This window comes from Anomaloglossus baeobatrachus, chromosome 3 (assembly GCF_048569485.1).
Source record: "Anomaloglossus baeobatrachus isolate aAnoBae1 chromosome 3, aAnoBae1.hap1, whole genome shotgun sequence".
In the NCBI taxonomy this organism is placed as follows: Eukaryota; Metazoa; Chordata; class Amphibia; order Anura; family Aromobatidae; genus Anomaloglossus; species Anomaloglossus baeobatrachus.
The window spans coordinates 669,776,831-669,802,318 of record NC_134355.1 but is presented as its reverse complement, the minus strand read 5'-3'; the positions used below and the strand labels follow the sequence as shown (position 1 = coordinate 669,802,318).

The 25,488-nt window shown below is 42.4% G+C and overlaps 1 protein-coding gene across 1 annotated transcript in view; it reads left to right on the top strand.

The window, feature by feature from the left end:
• Positions 1-25,488, top strand: part of PKHD1 (PKHD1 ciliary IPT domain containing fibrocystin/polyductin) — an 832,619-nt gene that overhangs the window by 683,036 nt on the left and 124,095 nt on the right. Inside the window, exons 52-54 of the mRNA XM_075341622.1 lie at positions 4,604-4,717; positions 14,450-14,537; positions 16,886-17,040. Of these exons, the coding sequence (XP_075197737.1) occupies positions 4,604-4,717; positions 14,450-14,537; positions 16,886-17,040 (357 nt within the window). The remainder of the gene's footprint in view (positions 1-4,603; positions 4,718-14,449; positions 14,538-16,885; positions 17,041-25,488) is intronic.

Below are 25,488 nucleotides of genomic sequence, written 5' to 3'. Positions count from 1 at the left end.
GATGCACAACCAGACACCGGCTTCTGGCATTATTCCAGAATATCATTCCTCCGAATCACGAATATTCTTGGTCTACGTCTTCAACCAATTTTTTCAGTTCCTACCAAAGATTTTCTATCAGGGGTAAGTTGGTCGACTGTGATGATTTGCTGGACTTTGTGGCATTCTTGACTTCATTGTCCTGTAAGAAGGTTCAATGGCATCACAGACGCATACTTAACCGACCAAACTTTCAGCGTCTCCCACTCTCACACCACTTCCTCATCTCACCTCCTATCTATTGGGGTCCCCCAAGGATCAGTTTTAGAACCCCTGCTGTTCTCCATCTACACCTTCGGCCTGGGACAGCTCATAGAGTCCCCCGGCTTTCTGTATCACCTCTACGTTGATACTCAGATCTACCTCTCTGGACCTGACATCACCTCCCTACTAACCAGAATCCCATAATGTCTGTCTGCTATTTCATCCTTTTTCTCTGCTCGATTCCTAAAACTGAACATGAACGAAACAGAATTCATCATCCTTACTCCTCCTCACTCAACCCCCCCACCTAACATAGCCATCAATGTCAATAGCTACTCACTTTCCCCAGTGCCACGTGCTCACTGCCTGGGAGTAACTCTAGACTCATATCTCTCAAGCCACACATCCAAGCCCTCTTCAACTCCTGCCGCCTCCAACTCAAAAATATTTCCCGACCCCGTACATTCCTTTCCCAAGAAGCTGAAAAAAACCTTAGTACATGCCCTAATTATCTTCTGCCTGGATTATTGCAACCCCCTGCTCTGTGGCCTCCCATCTAACAGTCTCACCCCCCTACAACCTATTCTAAACTATGTTATCCGACTAATCCACCTGTCCCCTCGCTATTCCCCGACCTCTCCTCTCTGCCAATCCCTTCACTGGCTTCCCATCGCCCAACGACTCCAGTTCAAAACACTAACCATGACCTACAAAGCCATCCACAACCTGTCTCTTCCTTACATCTGTGACCTAGTCTCCCGGTACTTACCTGCACGCAACCTTCGATCCTCACAAAATCTCCTTCTCTACTCCCCTCTCATCTCCTCTTCCCACCATCGCATCCAAGATTTCTCCCGTGCCTCCCCCATACTCTGGAATGCTCTGCCACAACACATCAGACTCTCACCTACCTTTACAAGCTTTAAAACGAACCTGAAGACCCATCTCTTCCGATAAGCCTACAACCTGCCGTAACCCTCAGTCTGATACAGCGCCGCACAATCAGCTTTACCCTAACCTACTGTATCCTCACCCATCCCTTGTAGACTGTGAGCCCTCGCGGGCAGGGCCCTCTCTCCTCCTGTACCTGTTTGTGGCTTGTATTGTTTATGATTATTGTACTTGTCCCTATTATGTATCCCTCTTTCACATATAAAGCGCCATGGAATAAATGACGCTATAATAATAATGATAACCAAGACCTTTCTCCAAAGTTTTCCTGATATTTTATAGGTATCTAAGGGGTAATTTTTCTCCTTGTGGAGAGTGAAATGTCTAGCATTTCTGTGTAAGGAGGCTTATGAGTCATGCAATGGTTCTGTAGGAAATTAAGTATGTAAATCCCCTTCCCCTCAGAAGAGGCAATTTTCATATTTATTTTCCCAGAGGAGAATTGCATAGCTCATAAGCCTCCTCACACAAGCATGCTAGACATGTCACTCTCCACAAGCAGAAACATTACTAGTCATAAGCCTCTAATATATAAAAATCAAATCTTCTACTTTGCACTGATGAGCAGCCATATTTCAAAACACTGTTTTGGCTTCTATCCTAAGTCATCTGGCAAGGCTCATTAAAGGGTGTTATTGACTTTAAGGATTGCTGCTTCCAATAGGTAGCACCAGAGTTCAAGTCCTCTTCCTCTCTGAAGAGACAATTTGCACACTTTACTGAAACCATCTTACCTTCAGTGACAGAGGAAGCAATGGTGCCCCAGATCTTCACCTAACCACTGCCATGTTTCACAGTAAGAATCACCAAGCCACCATTTCACGTCACTATAGAAATCACTGAGCCACCACCATTCTTCACTGTAGGTATCATTGAGCCACCACCATGCTTCACTGTAGGCATCACTGAGCCACCATCATACAGAGTCTTCTTTTCAGCATATGATTCATTCTTCCTTCACCAGACATACCGCTGCTCCATACAAAAAGTTTCATTTTGTTTTCATTGTTACACAGAGCAGAATCTCAGAACTCCTGTGGTTTATTTTTATGGTTGAGATTACTTTTCTTGTGTTTTTGGGTCAGTAGAGGTGACATCTTGGAGTTCGGGCATGTAGACCTTCATACCTTAGTATGTTCCTTACTGTGCAAACTAAAACCTTGGGGCCTGCTGTGACCAAATTTGCTTTAGCTCTTTTATAGGTACTTGAGGGTTTTTGACCACGGCCTCCTTAGGACTCTGGTGGTAGCCTGTTACAGCTGTCTACCACATAGTTATTGTGGACACTGTTCACATTACTTTAAACTCTGTTTACAGCTGTATTTCTAGGAACAAAAAGTGCTGTATTTTTTTCCCCTTGTTTGTGCAAAGCATTGACCTCTTCTCTTACTGTTGATAACTCTCCTGACAATCCAAAAATATGAGTAAACTGCAGGCCATTATTCGTGAGTGAACACTGCTAGAAGCTAGTTTCTGGTTAGACATCATATTTGCTGCAGGTCATAACAGCCAGAAGAGCTCTGATAAGTACTAAATTGTTAAATAACTTTTTTTTATTATCAATACAGTAATAAAATAAAGTTAAAGGAAGAATTATACTTTCTTTAAAGCCAGTGTGTTGCAAGATTTCACAATACAAACTGCATACATTATTATGTAGATCTGTTAGACCTGATGAGCTCCTCAGTGTCCCTCATCCCTGCTGAATTCTTACACTGCTCGGTATATGCTGCAGATGCCATTTAGGCTGGCAGGGTGTAGATTGAAGATACCGGAACTCATGAGCGCTCTGTCTTTAGCTGGACACACAAAACATTCACAATAAGTACTCCAACCTCATCAGGTCTAAGGAGTCTATTTATATTAACCCCTTCACGACCAAGGACGTAACGGTACATCCTAAATCATGAAGGGGCAATCACTGCTGACTGCTGCGGTGAGCCGGCTGAGATCCTCACACATGTCTGCTGATTTGTACAGCAGACATGTGTGCCATGCAGGCGCAGGTGGATCCACAATCCACATGTGCCTGATAATCCCTTAAATCGCACTGTCAAAATGTGACCGGACAATTTAAAGGGCCATAGCGGGGAATGCGTCTTTCCCTACCACCATCGGAGGCCCTGTGTTGCGAGCACAGGGAGTCGATGGTTGCCATGGTAGCGACAGGTCATGGGATGACTTATGTCATCGGTATCATGACATAGTTTCTGTTACAGCTGGCAGAGCAGCGACTCTAACCAGAACAGAGCAACAGGGCATTTCTCCTGATCTGAGCTGTGCAGCTATGATCAGCAGAAATGAATGAGCAATCAGACTACTGATTCTTATAGTCCCCTAGGGGGACTAGTAAAGTAAAAAACAAAGTTTTACAAATTTAAAAAAAAAAAAATTAAAAAACCTAAAAGTTCAAATCACCCCCCATTCGTCCCATTAAAAATGAAAGGGTTACAAAAAATAATAAAATATACACATATTTCGTATTGCTGCGTTCAGAAACACCCAATGTATCAAAACATAAAATGAATTAACCTGATCGGTAAATGATGTAGCGGCAAAAAAATTCCAAATGCCAAAATTACGTTTTTCAGTCGTTGCAAATTTTGCGCAAAATACAATAACAGACGATCAAAATGTAGCATCTGCGCAAAAATGGTACCATTAAAAATGTCAGCTCGAGACGCAAAAAATAAGGTGTCACTGAGCCCATATTATGAATAATGAGAACGGTACGGTTGTGGAAAATGGCGCAAAAAGTGTGCCACTTTTTTGGACACACCTCTGAATTTTTTTAACCCCTTAGATAAAGGTAAACCTATACACGTTTGGTGTCTACGAACTCATACTGACCTGAGGCATCACACCGACAAATCAATTTTACCATATAATGAACACAGTGAATAAAATATACCAAAAACAATTGTTCGATCACACATTTTTTTGCAAATTTTTCCGCACTTGAAATTTTTTTGCCGTTTTCCAGTACACTATATGGTAAAACTTATGGTTTCATTTAAAAGTACAACTTGTCCCGCAAAACACAAGCCCTCATATGGCAAGATTGACGTAAAAATAAAAAAAGTTATGGCTCTTGAAAGAAGGGGAGCAAAAAAAACAAAAATGAAAAACAGAAAATCGCCCGGTCACGAAGGGCTTAAATGTAGTCTGTATTGTGAAATCTGACAGTGGTGACCGATCCTCTTTATCTGAAAGGGGTCTACATTCTGAAACCTTTTGAAAGCGCATAACATTTTGAATTATAAGTATTTTTTAAAAAATGGTCGTTAGCCAACACTACAAAGCATATTAGAGCTATAAAAAAGGATAAAAAAATTAATAATAATAAGAATATTTTTGAATTTTCCAAAACATTAAAATCTATTTTAATTATATCTTTCCTGTTCAACAGGGACCTCTCAGCAACCTCTACAAAGGGAGCGGAAAATACGGATTTTACTCCGCACGTCTACAAGGGTCCACTGCGATCGTCTCAATGGTCTACACGTGTCCCCCGGGGTCATTGGTAATGGAAGACAAAAAATTCACTCCTAATAGACAGTCTGCTTGACAAAGCCAATATGGTAGTGCTCAAAGCCCAAATTACTGTTAGCCTGATGACTTGCGAGTATATTATAAACTATCTGCATGGGCTCTGCATTCCTTTTTTTTATGACAGGATGAAGCATATTTGAAAACCTATGCTCATGTTTTATTTAATTTTTTTTATATTGTATCTAGTGGTTGCCTGACTGTAGTTGTGTCATTTGCATAATTATTGCATTAGGAAGCAAATGGGAGATTGGCTGAAAATAGCCCTTAAGCACTTACTCTATTTTAAACTGCTCTGCGTTGCCCCGGTGCTTGATTTCCTACACAGCGGATATGCAAATAAGAGCATAATATCGCTAGCACATGTTTGCTTAAAGGGACATACATAAGTCTGAGAAAAGTACACACCGGTATATTATTCACATTGATTCTGTAGAGGAGAGGACCTAACGTGATTGGCACCAGTCATTGGGTCAAGGGATTAGTAGACCTAGATTAGTAAGCCTGCTTTACACGTTTCAATTTCACGTGCGATCGCACCCGCCCCCATCGTTTGTGCTGCACGGGCAATTTGTTGCCCGTGTCGCACAATGTCGTAACCACCGTCACATGCACTTACCTTCCAAACGACCTCGCTGTGGGCGGCGAATATCGACTTCCTGAAGGGTGAGGGACGTTCGGCGTCACAGCGACGTCACACAGCGGCCGCTCAATAGAAGCGGAGGGGCGGAGGTGAGCGGGACGTAAACATCCCGCCCACCTCCTTCCTTCCGCATTGCCGACGGGAGGCAGGTAAGCTGTGTTCATCGTTCCCAGGCTGTCTCTTTCCCGGGCTATCTCTTTCCTGGTCTCCCCACCAACATCATATTACCTCACACATAAACTTCTTATACTAACAGTTTATTTTGTTCCTGCTGTGTTCATCGTTCCCGGGGTGTCACACTGAGCGATGTGTGCTGCCTTGGGAACAATGAACAACCTGACGTTCGATAATTTGAAAATGAGTGACGTGTCAACGAGCAATGATAAGGTGAGTATTTTTACACGATCACAGTCGCTCGTAGCTGTCACACGCTACGATGTATCAAACGATGCCGGATGTGCGTCACTTACGACGTGACCCCGACGACATATCGTAAGATACATCGTAGCATGTAAAGCCCGCTTTAGACTTTTCGAGGCTAATTGAAATTTTGAGATCAAGATTTGATGACTTTTACAGATATGGCATAAACTAGGCATATTTTTGAAAGAAGACCTTTGTATGTGACTGTTTGGGTTTGTCATTAGCGACAAAAGAAGGTTGTCCGCTACTATAACATTGATGGCCTGTCGTTAGGATAGGTGATCAATATTTGATTGTCTGGCGTCCGACACCATGCACCAAGCTGATCAGCTGTTTTCGGTGCTGGCGGTAGCAGTAGATGGCAGGAAATTCTCAGTTCTGGATCTGCCCCATCTTCTGATAGTGGCCCCAGTCAGGTACTGCACGTGCGCGACTGATTCAACTCAATAGGAGGCGGATGTGCATAACCTGGCCATGGCTACTATCAAAAGATGGAGCAGCTCCGGAACTGAGCATTTCCGGCCATCTGCTGCCATCGTTGGCTCCGAAAGCACATGATCATTGGAGGTGCCAGGTGTTGAACCCCAGTCGATGAGACATTGATGACCTATCCTAAGGTTAGGTGATCAATATTTGATTAGCTGGGGTCTGACACCCTGCACCAAGCTGATCAGCTGTTCTTGGTGCTGGCGGTAGCAGTAGATGACTGGAAATTCTCAATTCTAGAGCTTCCCCATCTTCTGATAGTGGCCCCGGCCAGGTACTGCACATGTGCCACCGATTCCACTCAATAGGAGGTGGATGTGCAGTACCTGGCCATGGCTACTATCAGAAGATGGAGCAGCTCCGGAACTGAGCATTTCCGGCCATCTGCTGCTATCATTGGCACCGAGAACACCTGATCATTGCGGGTGCCAGGTTTTAAACCCCAGTCAATCAGACATTGATGACCTATCCTACTGCTGGAGGTATCAGTAGATGGCTGGTAATTCTCAGTTCCATAGCTACTCCATCTTATAATAGCGGCCACGACCAGGTACTTCACATGCGCTACCCATTCAACTCAGTAGTCGACGTATGTACAGTATCCGGCCTTGGCTGCTACCAGAAGACAGGGCAGCTCCGGAACGGAGCATTTCTGGCTACCTGCTACCACCGCCGAGACTGATCGCGTGGTGCCGGGTGTCGAATCCCAGTGGATCAGACATTGATGATCTATCCTAAGGCGGGCTTTGTACGCTGCGACATCAGTAACAATGTGTTACCGATGCTGCAGCGATAGTCCCGCCCCCGTCGCACGTACAATATCTAGTGAAAGCTGCCGTAGCGATTATTATCGCTACAGCAGTTTCACACGCACATACCTGCCGTGCGACGTCCCTTGGCCGGCGACCCGCCTCCTTCCTAAGGGGGCGGGTCGTGTGGCGTCACAGTGACGTCACACGGCAGGCGGCCAATTGAAGTGGAGGGGCGGAGATGAGCAGGATGTAAACATCCCGCCCACCTCCATCCTTCTCATTGCAGCCGGCGGCAGGTAAGGTGAAGTTCCTCGCTCCTGCGGCTTCACACACAGCGATGTGCCCTGCCGCAGGAGCGAGGAACAACATCGCACCTGTCGCTGCACCGGCATTATGTCGGAGGCTGCAGCGATGATACGATAACGACGCTTTTGCGCTCGTTCATCATATCAAAAAGGTTTTACACGTTGCGATATCGACTGCGACGCCGGATGTGCGTCACTTTCGATTTGACCCCATCGACATCGCACGTGCAATGTCGCAACGTGCAAAGCTGCCCTCAGGATAGGCCATCAATGTAAAAGTAGTGGATAGGCCATCAATGTAAAAGTAGTAGCCAACCTAAAGTATTCCCGATGCAGTGACTTCACTTAAAGGGAATCTGTCAATCAGATCAACCCTCGTAAGTTGTCTATTTACATGCAGGTCATAGAAAGTAGAATAAAATGATACTTTCTGTGACCCAATGTCTTATTCCAGAGAAATCCACATTTTTCTTAATATGTTAATGAGCTGTTAAGTTCTATGTGCCGGACACAGATCTCTCTGAATCTGCCCCTGAGATTATTATATATGAAAGGGGACATTACTAGTGTGAGACATGTAATGACTAACAGGCTGCTCTTCTTATCTACATGTTTCACACTGGTAATGCCTTTTTTTCATTGAAAATAAGCTCTGGAGGCAGATTTTTGGTGAAGGCTATGTCTGTCTCATAAATCTTACCAGCTCATTTGCATATTAAGAAAAACCCTGATTATTCAGGAATAAGACATCAGATCGCCGATGTTAAGGTATCTTTTTATTTAACTTTACATTACCTGGCCCATATAGACCACTTAGGTGGTTTGATCATACTGACAGATGGTTTTTAAGCCCTGAAAAACAAGTAGTCATGGAGAACATAATGTAATCTTCTCCATAAGAACAATAAACAGTAGTCTACCACCACAACTCAACTTTTCAGAGACTGTTGAACTCAGAATTTGAAGCTTCTAGCCTAAAATACCAATTTTCTAAAGAGGGCCCATGACCATTTGCAATTGTGGAGTATTCGGCCCCTTCAGGAACCAAGGCAAGGTACAATTGATGGTATGGGCAAGTGGAAAACCACATGACGTTTCTGTAGATATTGAAGAAGCCCAAGTTTTGGTTGTAAGACTGCCACCAGTCTAATATTGATGGCTTGTCCTAAAGGCTACTTTACACACTGCGATATCGGTCCCGATATCGCTAGTGTGGGTACCCGCCCCCATCTGGTGCGCGACACGGGCAAATCGCTGCCCGTGCCGCACAACATCGCCCAGACCCGTCACACATACTTACCTGCCCGGCGACGTCGCTGTGACCGGCGAACCGCCTCCTTTCTAAGGGGGCGGTCCGTGCGGCGTCACAGCGACGTCACTGAGCGGCCGCCCAATAGAAGCGGAGGGGCGGAGATGAGCGGGACGTAACATCCCGCCCACCTCCTTCCTTCCTCATAGCGGCCGGGAGACAGGTAAGGACAGCTTCCTCGTTCCTGCGGCGTCACACATAGCGATGTGTGCTGCCGCAGGAGCGACGAACTACATCGTTACTGCTGCAGTAACGATTTTTGAGAATGGACCCCCATGTCACCGATGAGCGATTTTGCACGTTTTTGCAACGATGCAAAATCGCTCATCGGTGTCACACGCAGCAACATCGCTAATGCGGCCGGATGTGCGTCACAAATTCTGTGACCCCAACGACTCCGCATTAGTGATGTCGCAGCGTGTAAAGCCCCCTTTAGGCTATATTCACACTTTCGTGTTTCATTTTCCGAGTATGGACCTCAATTCCCGGACCGGAACCCAACCTGACAAAGGCATATATCAGGCTGTTGAGTTTTGTCCCGGAGAGCCACAGCCAACCCTGTCCATGCTGTGACCCCAACACATGGATGGGTGAATTTGTCCTTACGCTGGAAAACGTCTTTAATTTAGAGGGTAGATACCAAAACAAGACAGTTTATCTCCCATATTTATGACCTAGTTGCTCATATTTTAGACTACAGTTTTTATGTAAATCTGATCTGACATAGGCATATATGAGGCTGTTGAGTTTTGGCCAGTAGACCCACAGCCAATGCTACCCGTGCTGTGACTCCAACACACGGATGAGTGAATGTGTCCTTAGGCTGGAAAACCTCTTTAAAGCACACCAATCACCAGGATTTTCCTATACTGGCACAATCAGGCTGAGTCTATACATATCTTTAGTTGTCAGCTTGGATGTATAGGTTTTGAATCACAAGCAAGTAAAGTTTTTAAAATGACCAGCTTTTTGAATCACAGCAGTTGCCAATCAACTGATAGCTGGGGTGGGTATTCATAGTGATTCCCACCCCAATGCCTGTCCCTCATTCCCCTATCTGTTATTTATGCTAATTCTGTCATAGAATTGTTTTGCAAACTGACTAGAAGGACCTGTGCTGATGTCATACCCATGTGACCAGAAGGGGTGGGGCCTCAGGCAACATAGCTGATACCAGGAAGCAACATTATTTTTCTGTTGACTAAGACCCCACCCCTTCTGGTCACATGGGTATGACATCAGCACAGGGCCTTCTAGCCATTTAGTAAAACAATTCTATAATAGAATTAAAATAAATAACAGATAGTGGGAGGACGGACAGGCAGGAGGGCGGAAACACTATGAATAACCACCCCAGCTATCAGCTGATCGGCAACTGCTGCTGACGTACCCAAGGGGTTTGGGGGGTTACTTGTCACCGGGCTGGTGCAAGGGGGTAGGATGTCACAACAGCTAGGCCCATTTCTGTGACCCCGGTGATGTCAGGAAATGGGGGATGATGATGGGAATAGTTGTTATTTATGATGCCACCTGTGGTGTGTGGCTAAAATAGGAGACGCCGCTGCAAGAGGTTTCATCTGAGGGCAGATGGTAGTGCAGCTAGGTTTGTACAGCTCTAAACATGCAGAGCTCAGGACCACAGGGAGGTTGGGAGTAGTAGCAATCTTTCAGCGGAGCGTAGGGTAGGAGGCAGTGAAGAAAGGGAGCAACACAGGGGGGACTGCCGGACTCTGCTGTCATGGGCTCTAGCCGATCCCAGATAGTTTGGAGGTCAAAACCGGTGTTTCTTTATGAGAGTCCTTCCTACTAGTGCCTTGTTATATGAATCCCTGCAGCTTGAAGCTACGCTGGGACCCGAGTCCTTGATTTGGCTCTGTTCCTGCCCCATATGTCATGCAGCGTGAGTCCTTCACTGGTGCGCTCTTTTGTCATGACTCCTGGCTCTCTATGCTGCTCTGCCCTGGGCACTTTGTGGGCCAGAAGAAATGAAATCCTCTGCCCGGTGGATTCTGCTGGCGGGACGTGCAGTGCCCACCAGCCTTGGGCTCTGCACCCTGCTCTGTGCGCTCGGTCCTGAGGGAGCTATGGCGCAGCTCTCCCTCAGCGACCGTGTTCTCCCCACGTCTCATTTGTTCCTTGGTCTGTGTGTAACTAACTGTCTGTGTGTGTGTGTGTGTGTCGCCTTACTCCCCAGTGTGTATCTCCACCCCCCGGGATACTGAACTAGTGGGTGGGAGGTCCCATACCTTGTGGTGACCATCCAGGTGACCCTACCCTAACCCAGTCCTGGTCAGAGGGTGACTAACTGTGTGTTTTGGTGGATTGTGGTGGTTTACCGGCAATGACTTCCTCCATAGCCGGGATGAATAATTCACCTCTGGTGTGGTGCAGTACCCTGTGACGACTGAGGCCTCAGAGGTGCCACACTGCCATTCAAAAAGCTGCTCATTTTGCAAACTTTACTCGCTTTTGTTTCAAAACCTAAACATCCAAGCTCACAACTAAAGGTATGTATATAATCAGCATGATAGTGCCAGTATAGCACTGGCCTTAGGTTATACAGCAAATTCCTGGTGATTGGTGCGCTTTAATTTAGAGGATATATACCTAAAGGAGACAATTTATCCTCAATTTTTATGACCTAGTTGCTCATATTTTAGACTCCAATTTTAATGTAAGGTGTAAATGTAACTTCACTTTTTGAAAACTGGGGCATGCGGGCGCCGAAGCCACCACTGATTGCTAAAATCGAGAGTCAGAAATGGTCTCATTTGAGACTGAAGACTTTTTATTGACCACAATTTCCGTATCGGAGATGGGCAATGCTTAGTCGAACACTTCTGCTTTCTAGTTTTTGCAATTAATGAGGGTCTCAGCACCTGGAACATCAAAGATGAAGAAACTTCTGACAGTTCTGGGACAAGTCAAAAGTTTTCTAAAAATCGAGTAACAATATTTAAAAAGAATAATAAATGACCAAATAAATCCAATAAATAAAGCTGAGTGCATGTGTGTGTATGTATGTATGTGTGTATGTCCGCTAAAGGAATCCGCACCGTTGCATTTACAATCACGAAATTTTCCACAGACGCCTCATGTGACCCACGGAACGTCGTAGACTATGTTTTTACAGGAAAATTTAACCCCGCGCTTTACAGTTACTCTCCAAAAACCGTGCCTCCATTACAGTCAATGGAACTGTGAGCTAAAGGTCATTAATAGCAGCTGTGATTAGTTGCTATAGGAATAAAAGACATTCCTAGTATAAGAAGCTTCTGTGTGAAGTAATATGATATCGGTGGAAAGACAGATAGAGGCAAAAAGAGACAGACAGAGAGAGAGAGACAGACAGACAGAGAGAGAGAGGGGGAGACAGGGAAAGGGACAGACAGACACAGACAGGGAAAGAGACAGGCACAGACAGGGAAAGAGACAGGCACAGACCGGGAAAGAGACAGAGACAGACAGGGAAAGAGACAGATGGGGAAAGAGACAGACGGGGAAAGAGACAGATGGGGAAAGGGACAGATGGGAAAAGGGACAGACGGGAAAAGAGACAGATGGGGGAAGAGACAGATGGGGAAAGAGACAGATGGGAAAAGAGACAGATGGGAAAAGAGACAGATGGGAAAAGAGACAGATGGGAAAAGAGACAGACGGGAAAAAGAGACAGACGGGGAAAGAGACAGACGGGAAAAGGGACGGGAAAAGAGACGGACGGGAAAAAGAGACGGACGGGAAAAAGAGACGGACGGAAAAGAGACGGATGGGAAAAAGAGACGGACGGGGAAAGAGACAGACGGGGAAAGAGACAGACGGGGAAAGAGACAGACGGGGAAAGAGACAGACGGGGAAAGAGACAGACGGGGAAAGAGACAGACGGGGAAAGAGGCAGACGGGGAAAGAGACAGACGGGGAAAGAGACAGACGGGAAAAGAGACAGACGGGAAAAGAGACAGACGGGGAAAGAGACAGACGGGGAAAGAGACAGACGGGGAAAGAGACAGACGGGGAAAGAGACAGACGGGGAAAGAGACAGACTGGGAAAGAGACAGACGGGGAAAGAGACAGACGGGGAAAGAGAAAGACGGGGAAAGAGGCAGACGGGGAAAGAGGCAGACGGGGAAAGAGACAGACGGGGAAAGAGACAGACGGGAAAAGAGACAGATGGGGAAAGACAGACGAGGAAAGAGACAGACGGGGAAAGAGACAGACGGGGAAAGAGACAGATGGGGAAAGAGACAGACGGGGACAGAGACAGACGGGGACAGAGACAGACGGGGACAGAGACAGACGGGGACAGAGACAGACGGGGAAAGAGACAGACGGGGAAAGAGACAGATGGGGAAAGACAGACGAGGAAAGAGACAGACGGGGAAAGAGACAGACGGGGAAAGAGACAGACGGGGAAAGAGACAGATGGGGAAAGAGACAGACGGGGAAAGAGACAGACGGGGAAAGAGACAGACGGGGAAAGAGACAGACGGGGAAAGAGACAGACGGGGAAAGAGACAGACGGGGAAAGAGACAGACGGGGAAAGAGACAGACGGGGAAAGAGGCAGACGGGGAAAGAGGCAGACGGGGAAAGAGGCAGACGGGGAAAGAGACAGACGGGGAAAGAGACAGACGGGAAAAGAGACAGACGGGGAAAGACAGACGAGGAAAGAGACAGACGGGGAAAGAGACAGACGGGGAAAGAGACAGACGGGGACAGAGACAGACGGGGACAGAGACAGACGGGGACAGAGACAGACGGGGACAGAGACAGACGGGGACAGAGACAGACGGGGACAGAGACAGACGGGGACAGAGACAGACGGGGACAGAGACAGACGGGGAAAGAGACAGACGGGGAAAGAGACAGATGGGGAAAGACAGACGAGGAAAGAGACAGACGGGGAAAGAGACAGACGGGGAAAGAGACAGATGGGGAAAGACAGACGAGGAAAGAGACAGACAGGGAAAGAGACAGACAGAGACAGACAGAGACACAGGCACAGACAGACTCAGACAGAGACTGACAGAGACAGATAGAGACACAGACAGAGATAGACAGAGACAGATAGACAGACAAAGACAAACAGAAATAGACTGGGAGAGAGACAGACAAACATAGACAGACAGACATAGACTGGGAGAGAAACAGTTATATCCCGGGCAACGCCAGGTACTACAGCTAGTCCATAATAAAATAGAAAAATTGCCTCAATTTCTTAGTTTTATAGCTAGACTATATATACGGTATTTTTTTTTACATTGTGTTAATTCACTTTTCTTAGATTTACGTTGTCTGTAATTCTGTTGCCTAATAGCCACTAAGTATCGTAATGGAAAACAGAGAGCGAGTCACTAGATTCAGCCAAAATACAATAGAAAAATCTGTTTGCTAAAGGTACAAATTATCCGAGGAAGCCAGCGCTTAATGCAATATTTAAAATGGAAATTTGCCAATATACAAATAATATTATGTTAACCATTTGCAGATGTATTTATGGGCTGGGTACAAAAAAAAAAAAATGTGGCGGTATTGCTGAAGAGCTCCTCACGCGTGTGATATATATCAGTATTGCAATATTAATAAGCCAACTACGTTGCAAGTGCACGAGGAGCGGCACTGTCCAAAAAATAGATTGCCATCCTAAAATAATGATGAGGTGAAAACTTTCAAAGAAACAATATATGGTTTACGTCTCTCTCCGATACTTGGACTGTCCCCGCTCTGATATGTTATCAACAGCTGCTTTCCTTCTCCTTAAACCATTATCTTTTTTTTTTTGCTTACTCCAGGAGTTTACGGAAAGTTGCAGCTTTATAGTGCTTATCCCAGCAAATCATGGACACGTCTCGGGGCAGACATTGCGCCAGGAAATGAAATGTAGGTTATAACAGTGAAAGTTTAAACACAGAATATCTCAACATATCTTTATACCTGAAACAAAATATGCTGCCCTCCAAACCTCCCTAGGCTCCATTGTAAATTGTAGGTATTGCAGTTTCTTGTTCAGAGGCACTATTAATGTAGGTATATTCTTGTAGATATCAGCAGTATTATAGCAGATGCGTTCTTGTACATAGGGGCAGTATTATAGTAGTTATAATCTTGTACATAGGGAGCAGTATTATAGTAGTTATATTCTTGTACATATGGGGCAGTATTATAGTAGTTATATTCTAGTATATAGGGGCAGTATTATAGTAGTTATATTCTTGTTCATAGGGGGCAGTATTATAGTAGTTATATTCTTGTATATAGGGGCAGTATTATAGTAGTTATATTCTTGTTCATAGGGGCAGTATTATAGTAGTTATATTCTTGTTCATAGGGGCAGTATTATAGTAGTTATATTCTTGTACATAGGGGCAGTATTATAGTAGTTATATTCTTGTACATAGGGGGCAGTATTATAGTAGCTATATTCTTGTACATAGGGGCAGTATTATAGTAGTTATATTCTTGTACATAGGGGCAGTATTATAGTAGTTATATTATTGTACATATGGGGCAGTATTATAGTAATTATATTCTTGTACATAGGGAGCAGTATTATAATAGTTATATTCTTGTACATAGGTGCAGTATTATAGTAGTTATATTTTTGTATATACTGTAGTGGCAGTATTATAGTAGTTATATTCTTGTACATAGGGGCAGTATTATAGTAGTTATATTCTTGTACATATAGGCAGTATTATAGTAGTTATATTCTTGTACATAGGGGGCAGTATTATAGTAGTTATATTCTTGTACATAGAGGCAGTATTATAGTAGTTATATTGTTGTACATAGGAGCAGTATTATAGCAGTTATATTCTTGTACATAGGGCAGTATTATAGTAGTTATATTGTTGTACATAGGAGCAGTATTATAGTAGTTATATTCTTGTACATAGGAGCAGTATTATAGTAGTTATATTCTTGTACATAGGGGGCAGTATTATAGTAGTTATATTCTTGTACATAGGAGCAGTATTATAGTAGTTATATTCCTGTACATAGGGAGCAGTATTATAGTAGTTATATTCTTGTACATAGGAGCAGTATTATAGTAGTTATATTCTTGTACATAGGGGGCAGTATTATAGTAGTTATATTCTTGTACATAGGAGCAGTATTATAGTAGTTATATTCCTGTACATAGGGAGCAGTATTATAGTAGTTATATTCTTGTACATAGGAGCAGTATTATAGTAGTTATATTCTTGTACATAGGGGGCAGTATTATAGTAGTTATATTCTTGTACATAGGGGCAGTATTATAGTAGTTATATTCTTGTACATAGGGGCAGTATTATAGTAGTTATATTCTTGTACATAGGGGCAGTATTATAGTAGTTATATTCTTGTACATAGGAGCAGTATTTTTAGTAGTTATATTCTTGTACATAGAGGCCATTATTATAGTAGTTATATTCTTGTACATAGGGGCAGTATTATAGTAGTTATATTCTTGTACATAGGGGCAGTATTATAGTAGTTATATTCTTGTACATAGGGGCAGTATTATAGTAGTTATATTCTTGTACATAGGAGCAGTATTATAGTAGTTATATTCTTGTACATAGGAGCAGTATTATAGTAGTTATAATCTAGTACATAGGGGCAGTATTATAGTACTTACATTCTTGTACATAGGGGGCAGTATTATAGTAGTTATATTCTTGTACATAGGGACAGTATTATAGTAGTTATATTCTTGTACATAGGAGAAGTATTATAGTAGTTATTTTCTTGTACATAGGAGCAGTATTATAGTAGTTATATTCTTGTACATAGGAACAGTATTATAGTAGTTATATTCTTGTATATAGGAGCAGTATTATAGTAGTTATATTCTTGTACATAGGAGCTGTATTTTAGTAGTTATATTCTTGTATATAGGGGTAGTATTATAGTATTTTCTTGTACATAGGGAGCAGTTTTATATTCTGATGCAAAGAGGGCAGTATTATAATATGTCTGTTCTTTTTATTATGACAATTCATCTCATAAATATTATGTTGATCAACTTTACTACGTAAACTCTACTTTATTTTCGAATTTGCTGCCAGACATTAAATTTTGCCCTCTAATATAATTTACTACATTGCCATAAAACAAGTCAATTTCTGCCGTTTTAGAATGTGTTTCATTATTTGGATTAATGTCTCCAATTTCTTTATGTTGTCACTCTTACCATGTGATTTTATACAACCCTATCCATTTGCTTATATCTTTATTAACAGGATTCCTCTAAATAATACTGTAGACTGGAGACCGGGAGATAAAGTTGTTATAAGTTCATCGTCTTATGAAGCTCATCAAGCGGAGCTCGTATATGTGAGAGATGTATATGGACCTATTCTACGTATTTGGGGCAAACTGAACTTCTGGCATTCTGGTAAGAGTAAGCAAGGTTAGCTATCACCTTGTTTTGGTGTGTACCAAAATGTTTATGCCCACCGTAGATAATAAAACTATATTAATGTAGTAAGAATTGTCTTTTATAATTATTCCTAAAAAGCAAAAATAGTAACTTTGATCATTTTTCTGAGCGATCCATTCCTTTTTCGTCAATGAATAGCACTATTTTTTATCAATTACGTGACATAAATTGGGTAGTTTTCCCCTCAGCAGGCTCGATCTGTAATATTACTGTTGTCTCTGAGCTGGTGGGTGGAAACTAGTTGCTATAATATTATATATACAGCACACACAGGGATTCCTGCGCTCCTGTCTGTATGTAACTGATATTTAGAAGCAGCAGCAGCAGCATGGAGGACATTATAAAGTAAGAAGTGAAGCTGTGAATTCAGCAAGACTTAAACCTAGCTGTCACTTGAGATGAGGAATACCACTATTTTTGTCAATTAGGTGACACGAATTGTGTAGTTTTCCCCTCAGCAGGCTTGATCTGTTATTTTCTGTTGTCTCTGAGCTGGTGGGTGGAAACTAGTTGCTATAATGTCTCATTTACACAGCACACACAGGAATTCCTGCGCTCTTATCTCTATGTAGCTAATATTCAGAAGGCAGCAGCATGGAGGACATTACAAGGTAATACTGAGACGTTTACCTTTGAATTCAGCAAGAATTAAACCTACCTGTCCCTTCATATGAGGAAGAGCTTTGCTTTTGTCAATTATGTGATATAAATTGTGAAGTTTTCCCCTCAGCAGGCTCGATCTGTAATTTTACTGTTGTCTCTGAGCTGGTGGGTGGAAACTAGTTGCTATAATATTATATATACAGCACACATAGGGATTCCTGCTCTCCTGTCTCTATGTAACTGATATTTAGAAGCAGCAGCAGCATGGAGAACATTATAAAGTAAGAAGTGTAGCTGTGAATTCAGCAAGACTTAAACCTACCTGTCACTTGAGTAGTTTTCCCCTCAGCAGGCTCAATTTGTAATATTCTATTGTCTCTGAGCTGGTGGGTAGAAACTAGTTTCTATGTCTAATTTACACAGCACACACAGGGATTCCTGCTCTCCTATCTCTATGTAGATAATATTCAGAAGGCAGCAGCATGGTGGACATTACAAGGTAATACTGAGACATTTACCTGTGAATTCAGCAAGAATTAAACCTACCTGTCCCTTGAGATGAGAAATAGCATTATTTTTGTATCAATTACGTGACATGAATCGGGTAGTTTTCCCCTTGGCAGGCTCGTTCTGTTATTTTCTGTTGTCTCTGAGCTGGTGGGTGGAAACTAGTTGCTATAATGTCTCATATATATACAGCACACACAGGGATTCCTGCGCTCCTGTCTCCATGTAGCTAATATTCAGAAGCAGCGGCACCATGGAGGACATTATAAAGTAGTAATGAGACGTTTAGCTGTGAGTTCTGCAGTAAGAGGAATAACAATATTTTTGTCAATTACGTGACATGAATCAGGTAGTTTTCTCCTTGCCAGGCTCGATTTGTAATTTTTTGTTGTCTCTGAGCTGGTGGGTGAAAACTAGTTTCTATAATGTCTCATTTCCACAGCACACACAGGGATTCCTGCTTTCCTGTCTTTATGTAGCTAATATTCAGAAGGCAGCAGCATGGAGGACATTACAAGTTAATACTGAAACGTTTACCTGTGAATTCAGCAAGAATTAAACCTACCTGTCCCTTCATACGAGGAAGAGCTTTGCTTTTGTCAATTATGTGATATGAATTGTGAAGTTTTCCCCTCATCAGGATCGATCTGTAATTTTCTGTTTTCTCTGAGCTCGTGGGTGGAAACTAGCTGCTATAATGTCTCATTTACACAGCACACATAGGTATTTATGCTCTCCTGTCTCTATGTAGCTAATATTCAGAAGAAGCAGCAGCATGGAGGACATTATAAAGTAAAACTAAGAAGTGTAACTGTGAATTCAGCAAGAATTAAACTTACTTATCACTTCAGATGAGGAATGGCACTATTTTTTATCAATTACTTGACATGAATTGTGTAGTTTTCAGCTCGGTAGGCTCGATCTGTAATTTTCTGTTGTCTCTGAGCTAGTTGGTGGAAACTAGCTGCTATAATGTCTCATTTACACAGCACACACAGGGATTCTTTTTCTCCTGTTTCTATGTAGCTAATATTTAGAAGCAGCAGCATGGAGGACATTATGAAGTAGTATTGAGAAGTGTTGCTGTGAATTCAGCAGTGTGGTGTGATGAAACACTTAGTAGAATGCAGAAGCGCTGTCTCTATGGGTGCCTCTGCCTTCTCTCTGTCTCTCTTTTCATCTGTCCTTTATTTCTATTATTTTTATTTTTTTTATAATAAACAAATATTACAATGATGATAATTAGAGATAAACAAATTTGCAGATAACTGGGACCAGCAGGTCCCTGTTCTCTTTTTTAAAATATCTGGTTCCGGTCCGGAATCTGGTCCCCTTATAAGTCTATGGGTACCAGAATCCGGAGGTTAAAAATGTTGGTAGAAGAGATAGGGAGATAGCATTGCGCGCACTGTACTTAGCGAGGCACGGCGGTACGCTGATTCCAGGTCACACATTCACTTCTGAAGCCGATAATTAACCGTCATTGAATATTCACTGCTTTCCCCGCCCACCGGCACCTGTGATTGGTTGCAGTCAGACATGCCCCCAGCCCGAATGACAGCGTGTCAGCTGACTGCTTCCAGTCATAGGCGCTGTGTGCATCTACCATGGTATAAATAACTAAATAAAAAACTAAACTAAATAAAAAAATTGGTGTATGGTCCCCCCATATTATGATAATCAGCACAGATAAAGCCCACAGCTACTGGCTGCAGCGCCCAGCATGCGCTTATTGTGGCTGTGTATTATGCGCTTTTTTAATTATCTAAATAAATAATTAAAAAAGCATGCAGTCCCCCCAATTTTGATACCCAGCCATGGTAAATACTGACAATTGGGGGTTGGTAATCTCAGGCTGGGAAGACCCATGGTTATTGGGAGCCCTCCAGGCTAAGAATAGCAACCTGCAGCCCCCTGGAATTGTCACGTACTTTTGAAATGTTAGGTCCATGCCGGAAAAAACTTTCCAAATCTCAATTCCAGTGAGAATTTGAGATCAATTCTCAAAAAGTTAAAGGACGAACAAAACCACAGAAATTGTGATAAATTTCTGGAGCGAATACATAGCAAAAACAAGAAGAGAGGTATGACGGGAAAATTGAGAAGCTACAATGGCAATAGACGGGGTAGTGTAAAAGAAAAAAATCATACCACACCTATGAATGTGGGAACCGCTAGCAGCCGCAGAAACACCAACACTAATACTATCTCCAGCCGTAGTACCACCAAATTCAGGCCACAATTGCCCTCAGTTACCTCTGGCAAGAATAATAATTGGGTGGAAGCAGAGAAAGTTATGCCATATAACACACATCACTTGTCTCATTTACAGCATGTGATGTTACCTCTGACAGCGACACCGTCAGTTTGAGTCAGTCTGATTACAATTGACCACAAGGGAAAAATTATTAGAATATTTTTTAATTTTAAAAAACATGAAGCGTCTGTCAGTCAATTGTGTTATCAATTGCACCGTTGGTCAATATTACATTTTCATTAGTTTCTATATGAATAGGTCAATTCAGATTATTAAGGCTGTTTTCTGGTCAATTGCTTAAAAGGAGTTGGATATAGTCATAAAAGACCACAGAGTGTGAAATAATTATTTTTAAGGAAATTGGAAGTTTTCCACTATTGCATATCATGGCGAATACAAATCTTAATGATTTTATAATTTTATCAAACCTGGCAAATTCAAATTTAGAAAGGTTTGAAATGCTCTGATCATTGGCAACACATGGATGGGACGAAGAACGGAATAATTACTTGGGATACAATAATAATAATAATTATTTGGGATACAATAACAGGCTCAATGACAAAAAGCTGAAGAAAAAGGGCCAAGATTAATAAAAAAATACTGTTGTGGGCAAATTGACAAGACCAAGAACAGGAGTATCACCAAATACATATGGACAAGATTAGGAACATCCGAGAAGACTCATGGGCAAAGTCAATAACAGGTAAATTACTGGAGTCTGAAGGCCAAGACTAAAAATGTACTGTCGACACATGGACAAGACCAAGAACAGGAGCATCACCAAGGACATTTAGACAAGATTACGAACAGCCCAGAATACTCATGGGCAAAGTCAATAACAGGGACATTACTGGAGACTGAAGGCCAAGACTAAATATTTATTTTCGATACATGGACAAGACTAAGAACAGGAGCATCACCAAGGACATATAGACAAGATTACTAACATGCCAGAAGACTCATGGGCACAGTCAATAACAGGGACATTACTGGAATTACTGGAGACTGAAGGCCAAGACAAAAAATGTACTGTTGACACATGGACAAGACCAAGAACAGGAGCATCACCAAGGACATATAGACAAGATTACTAACATGCCAGAAGACTCATGGGCACAGTCAATAACAGGGACATTACTGGAATTACTAGAGACTGAAAGCCAAGACAAAAAATGTACTGTTGACACATGGACAAGACCAAGAACAGGAGCATCACCAAGGACATATAGACAAGATTACTAACATGCCAGAAGACTCATGGGCACAGTCAATAACAGGGACATTACTGGAATTACTGGAGCCTGAAGGCCAAGACAAAAAATGTACTGTTGACACATGGACAAGACCAAGAACAGGAGCATCACCAAGGACATATATAGACAAGATTAGGAACATCCCAGATGACTCATGGGCAAAAACAATAACAGGAAGATTATTGGAGACTGAAGGCCGAGACTAAACATTTACTGTCGACACATGGACAAGATGAACAACAGGAGCATCACCAAGGACATATAGACAAGATTACTAACATGCCAGATGACTCATGGGCAAAGTCAATAAGAGGGACATTACTGGAATTACTGGAGACTGAAGGCCAAGACAAAAAATGTACTGTTGACACATGGACAAGACCAAGAACAGGAGCATCACCAAGAACATATATAGACAAGATTAGGAACATCCCAGATGACTCATGGGCAAAAACAATAACAGGAACATTATTGGAGACTGAAGGCCGAGACAAAACATTTACTGTCGACACATGGACAAGATGAAGAACAGGAGCATTACCAAGGACATATAGACAAGATTAGGAACATCCCAGAAGGCTCATGGGCAAAGTCAATAACAGGGAAATTACTGGAGACTAAAGGCCAAGACTAAAAATTTACTGTTGTCACATGGACAAGACCAAGAACAGGAGCATCACCAGAAACATAGACAACTACAAGAGCAGGAACTTACCAGGGAAAATATGAATGTGGTCAATAATAGTAACATCATTTGAGACACATAGCCAAAAATAAAAAAATTACAGTGGGCACATAGACAAGACCAAGAACCAGAGCATCAAAAGAGACACATAGAAAACTGAAAGAGAAGGAACATCCCAGAGGATTCATGTACAAAGTCATTAACTGGAATACTACTGGAAACTCAAGGCCAAGACTAAAAATTTACTGTCGATACATGGGTAAGGCTATGAACAGAAGCATCACCAGGGATATTTAGGCAAAAAAAAAAGTAGGAACATCCCAGAAGACTCATGGGCAAAGTCAATAAAAGGAACATTACTGGAGACTCAAGGCCAAGACTAAAAATATACTGTCGACACACGGACAAGACTAAGAACAGGAGCATCACCAGAAGCATAAAGACAACTACAAGAGCAGGTACATACCAGGGAAAATATGAATCAGGTCAATAATAGTAACATCACTTGAGACACATAGCCAAAAATAAAAAAAATTGCTGTGGGCACATAGACAAGACCAAAAACCGAAGGATCACAAGAGACACATAGAAAACGCAAAGAGAAGTAACATCGCAGAGGATTCATGTACAAAGTCAATAACTGGAATACTGCTGGAAATGGAAACTCAAAGCCAAGACTAAACATTTACTGTCAACACATGGGTAAGGCCAAGGACAGGAGCATCACCAGGGATATTTAGGCAAGTAAAAGAGTAGGAACATCCCAGAAGACTCATGGGCAAAGTCAATAACAGGAACATTACTGGAGACTCAAGGCCAAGACTAAAAATATACTGTCGACACATGAACAAGATCAAGAATAGGAGCACCATCAAGGACTCATAGAAAATGCCAAGAGGAGGAACATTATGAGGGACACATGAGCATGGTGATGACATAAACACCAGACATGACATTCTTGTACATTCCTATATCTAATGAAATGTGTTCTACAGCACTTTGTAGGTGTCGCCAGCTATATCGGTAGTGAGGATGCAAATGTGTATATCAGAATGTTCCCTTATTTTATTTTATTTTTTAAATTGTATTTTTGTTAAATTTTGTTGCTAAACACAGAAAAGTACATAAGTATCAGGTGCAGGTATCACAATCACAATGAACACCGCACCTCAGTTATTGAATTCATTCTTTTATAGAAGCAGAGATTTATTATTTCACTTTAACTCGAAGAAGAATAGAAGTTTCCCCCTGAATTTAGCCCGTGTCACCAGCTACAGGACAGATAATTTCACAGGATGCTCTGTGAGCCGATTCTCGACAGCTTTACCAGCTTGGAATAAATCTAGTAGTGGAGATTATAAGGATTAAAAGTGGCCGTTTCAGCCGGATTAAAAGCGGTAAAATCAATGCTCCTATTTCACTCTTGAGTGAGTCGGCGCTGGCTGTGATAATACCGGATATTAGCGAATCTTTCTCCTTCCTAATCATTATCTGTTTCTCTTGGAACTTTCTAGGTGACACGGTGTAGTGTAGTAAATATAGGAATGCCAAGCAACCTAAAGGGGTACTAAAGGGGTACTCCACTTACAGTTACATTCAATTTACTACTCTTGTATGATTTTCGTTTTATTTTTTCTCTTTGCATTCTGGAGGGCAGAACATTTTGGTTTGAGACATTGTTTTTTTAAGGGACTAGCTGACCGTCATCTTGTCATTATTTATTTAGCGTTAATGTACTTTCATATACACTGACAAGCAAATGGGTAACAATATTTTGAACTTTTAACTTTCAGGCTCCATATCTCACCATTCACTACAGCGTGAGACAAACTTCATTTTATAGACAATCATCTTGGCTATCTCATACATAAATTTGACTTACAACTCTTCAGCATATGATTAATTATGCAGATTCTTCTTATGTTACTGCATTGTTACTGTTTTGCTCCTGGTGGTTGAAAATTCTTTTTCTTCATCTATTCTACAAATTACAACCTGTTCTCACATTCCCTCAGTGTGTTATTAGATTGATTCTCAAGTGAAAGGTGACTGGATCGAATCGAGGAGAAGCCATGAAGATAATTTCCCAAGAAAAGAGAAACAGCATCATCAAGCTCATCGATCGTTGTCTCCCAACCAAGAAACTTGCCAAACTGCATTATGTGAGGCCATGACTGTTGGATGAATATGAAATGAACTCCATCCATTCATTAAAAAAAACAAAGAGGTGACATCCAAGCAAAATATCGGAGTCAACAAATTGGCTCATCACAAGATCTATCAGTTCTGGCGCGATAAACACGGTAGTGGAGGCAGCTTGTATGCTTCATAATAGCGAGATCATAGACATCCATGCCAGCACTGTGAAATGCAGTTTGCACATTTCTGGAATGGTGACTCCAAAAAAAAAAAGGAAGAAGCTTCTACATCAATATCTTCATACGAAGTGTGGGCTCCAGTTTGCAAAAAAAGTACAAAAATTGTGTAATGGAAGTCGGAGCCTAGATTTGGAAGAGAGCAGTGAATCAGACTTTTAGTCAAACATTTGTGACCTGAGCAAAGAGGAGGGTCCGTGACCTAAGTTGATAAGAACATTGGTGACCTCAACTTGGTAGAAGAACCGTTCTCAAAACTAGTGGAAGCCATGACCCAGGGGCAGACAACTCATTATTGCAGCCTGTGCAGCTGCACTGGAGACCAGGAGGTCACGGGGCCCATTTTTACTTCCAAAGAAAATAGAATTGTGCATTTTGGGGAGTTCTTTGGCTGCAAAGAGCCTATATATTGTTCTTGCACAGAGGCCCGTTTCTGTCTGTGTCCGCCAGCACTGTGACCCATGCCAGTAGAAGAACCTGAGGTCAAGGTCCAGAGCCTCAACTTTGTGGTCAAGCTGCAGACTACTCCAGTCAAGATCCAGAGCAAGGCCGTTGCTTCCTCTGAAGGAATATGGTATTGAATGGGGACTTAGGCACCAGACTTCAGAGCACCAAGGCCTCCAGCCAGTAGAGGGTGTGCATATATCCCTCCAATTTGGACTTGCAGCCTAGTGAGTAGGGTCTCCAACTCCACTAGGACTTGTATAGTATTGTTTCGAT